Genomic DNA, 2,670 nt, shown 5'->3' with positions numbered 1-2,670 from the left:
CAACTCTGCCCCTACAGGCTGCACAACCCTTGCCCTAAACTCACATCGGAAAAGAAATAGGTGCCCACAAGAGCCCTAGACTTGTACTGCTGTTTTGGAGGTCCCAGCCAGTTATAGGACCCAAAATAACCCACAATCAGTAGTTAAGCTAGAGCAGATGATAACCATGAAATGGCATCAAACCACAGCCTGACCAGCACAGATCTGGATCATGAAGCTGGACCCTAGGACTCATGGCCAGGTGACTGCTCAGATCGATCTTAGTCATTACAGTAAACTTTCAAGAAGATGATCTCACTCAATTCATTATGGCAGAGTTCTAGGACGTGCAACAAAGATACTTCACCAGTCCTACCTGGCATATAACACATATCCGTATCCATGACACTGTCATGATGTGCTGTAAAATGTTAAGTTATAAATAGTGAATTCACTTAAATTTTACTTTCTGCCTTCTCTGACTGCAGATTCCAAGGTTCCATGAGTGAACACATTTCTCATACCCTTTCACACCCCCTAGTGCACCCTGACCTCTGCTTTGTACACAACATTTAGCCCATCTGTTGATTAAATCTTTTGAAGAACCGGCTTAGGAATCACCACTCCTGGGAGCTCTTCCCAATTTTTCCCTTGCCCTGATCATCTGTGTGTGCCTCTCTCCTGTGCTCTTAGTTCCCTGGAGGTACTTCTGTTACTGGGCTTTTTATTGGGCACTACATAGTTGGCTTTCCTTGCCTGTCTCACTCTCTAACCTGTAAAGTCCCTGAATGCTCGTGTCATGCTGGTTTTGTCTCTCCCAGCACAGTGGCAGAGAGCCTGGACAAGTAAGTGCTTAGGAAACATTTGTTGAAAGTACAAATACCTTTCTTTTTTCCTTTTTTTAAAGAGAGAGCACCCTAGCAGGGTGGGGCAGAGGGAGAGGGAGAGAATCCCAAGCAGGCTCCATGCTAAGCACAGAGCTCAACATGGGGCCCAATCTCATGACCCTGAGATCATGACCTGAGCCCAATCAAAAGTCAGATAGATGCTCAACCAACAGAGCCACCCAGGTGCCCTGAAAGTACAAGTATCTTGAATCACTGAATTCTACTCCAGAAACCAATACTTCACTGTATGTTAAGTAAAATTTAAATTAAAAAAAAAAAGTACAAGAATCTTACACGTCCTTTTCTTGTACTGCCTTTATGAGGCTGAGCAGAGTTCTGCAAGCTGCATACCCTGAAATGGGTGTGAAAACACAGCAGATCTGTGTTCTCTCCTCCTCTGGCTGAGCCTGTGGTCTCCTCTGTAAACCATCTTTCACACACTCCCCTACATATTTCACGGACACTCTTTGGTGGAGTATATTCTGCTTTGGCATACTCTGTATCGAGGGCTGTGGTAAAACAATTCTGGCTATGGGAGCTCCTGCTTGGATGGAGACACAGATACAAACACAGAGCTTTTATACAAAATAAAAAGTGACTCTTGCCTTTTAAAAAGTGCTATGTTGGGGTGCCTGGGTGGCTCAGTCATTATGCGTCTGCCTTCGGCTCAGGTCATGATCCCAGGGTCCTGGGATCGAGCCCCATATAGGGCTCCCTGCTCGGCAGGGAGTCTGCTTCTCCCTCTCCCACTCCCCCTGCTTGTGTTCCCTCTCTCGCTGTGTCTCTGTCAAGTAAATAAAATCTTAAAAAAAAAAGTGCTATGGAACTAAGAAAACAACAGCAACAATAAAAAGCGAAACAAAGAAATACTGATAAATCTCAAAAACATTAAGCAGAGGGAAAGAAGTCAGACATAAAAAGTATATGTTAAATCATTCTATTTACGTAAAGTTCTAGAACAAGCAAAACTATAGTGACAGAAACGAGATCACTGGTTGCCTCTGAGGCTAAGGGGGCGATGGAGATAGTCTATTATCTTGATAGCATGGTGGTTCTAAAGGTCAAAACAGGTTATATTTGTCAAATCTCATAGAACCCAGCCCTTAAGGTCATGCACTTCACTATACGTGAATTATCCATCAGCAAAGCGTTAGGAATATGAATCAGTTTCAGTGGATACACGTCCTCCTGAGATCTCCCTCCTCTGGGGAAGCCCGCGTTCCCCACTCTAAAGCAGCCTTCCCTCGGACTCCTCCTTCTCTTCCGACGGCTGGGCAGGGGGGCCGTGGAGGCACTGGGGGCCTCCCCATGGCAAGAACGTAAAGCACCAGGCTGCTCCCTCATCCTCCTCATGCTGGTGGGACGAAGTACACAGCCCTCCAGCGCGGCCGGAGTTCCCCGGGTGCTGTGCCCACCGCGTCCTGGCCCGTTCACCGCGGGGGGCTCAGTCTGTGCCGTGGAGGCGCTGGTGCTGGATCAGGTGCGAGCTCAGGCGGAAGGTGCGGCCACACTCGGTGCAGCGGAAAGGCTTCTCCCCGCTGTGGACCCGCCGGTGCCGGAAGAAGCCCGACAGGGCCCTGAAGGCTCGGCCGCACTCGCCGCACGCGTACGGCTTCTCGCCGCTGTGGATGCGCCGGTGCTCGCGGAGGAAGGAGCTGCGGCTGAAGGCGCGGCCGCACTCGGGGCAGGCGAAGGGCTTCTCGCCCGTGTGCACCCGCCGGTGCTGGAGGAGGTTGGAGCTCTGGCTGAAGGCCTGGCCGCACTCGCCGCACGCGTACGGCTTCTGGCCGCGGTGGGCGCGCTG

At 50.0% G+C, this 2,670-nt stretch overlaps 1 protein-coding gene across 3 annotated transcripts in view; it reads right to left on the bottom strand.

Annotated features, from left to right (window-relative positions):
- Positions 1-1,787: 1,787 nt before the first annotated feature.
- The window catches only part of ZNF696 (zinc finger protein 696), a 5,209-nt gene continuing 4,326 nt past the window's right edge, over positions 1,788-2,670 (bottom strand). For all 3 annotated transcript variants that reach the window (XM_035012054.1, XM_035012053.1, XM_035012052.1), the window contains one exon: positions 1,788-2,670. This exon is cut by the window's right edge and continues 536 nt beyond it. In XM_035012054.1, the coding sequence (XP_034867945.1) occupies positions 2,311-2,670 (360 nt within the window). In that variant the 3' untranslated portion in view covers positions 1,788-2,310.

Source organism: Mirounga leonina, unplaced genomic scaffold (genome assembly GCF_011800145.1).
Source record: "Mirounga leonina isolate KUSES-001 unplaced genomic scaffold, KU_Mleo_1.0 Mir_165, whole genome shotgun sequence".
Classification (NCBI taxonomy): Eukaryota; Metazoa; Chordata; class Mammalia; order Carnivora; family Phocidae; genus Mirounga; species Mirounga leonina.
This window is presented reverse-complemented; position numbering and strand designations above follow the sequence as displayed.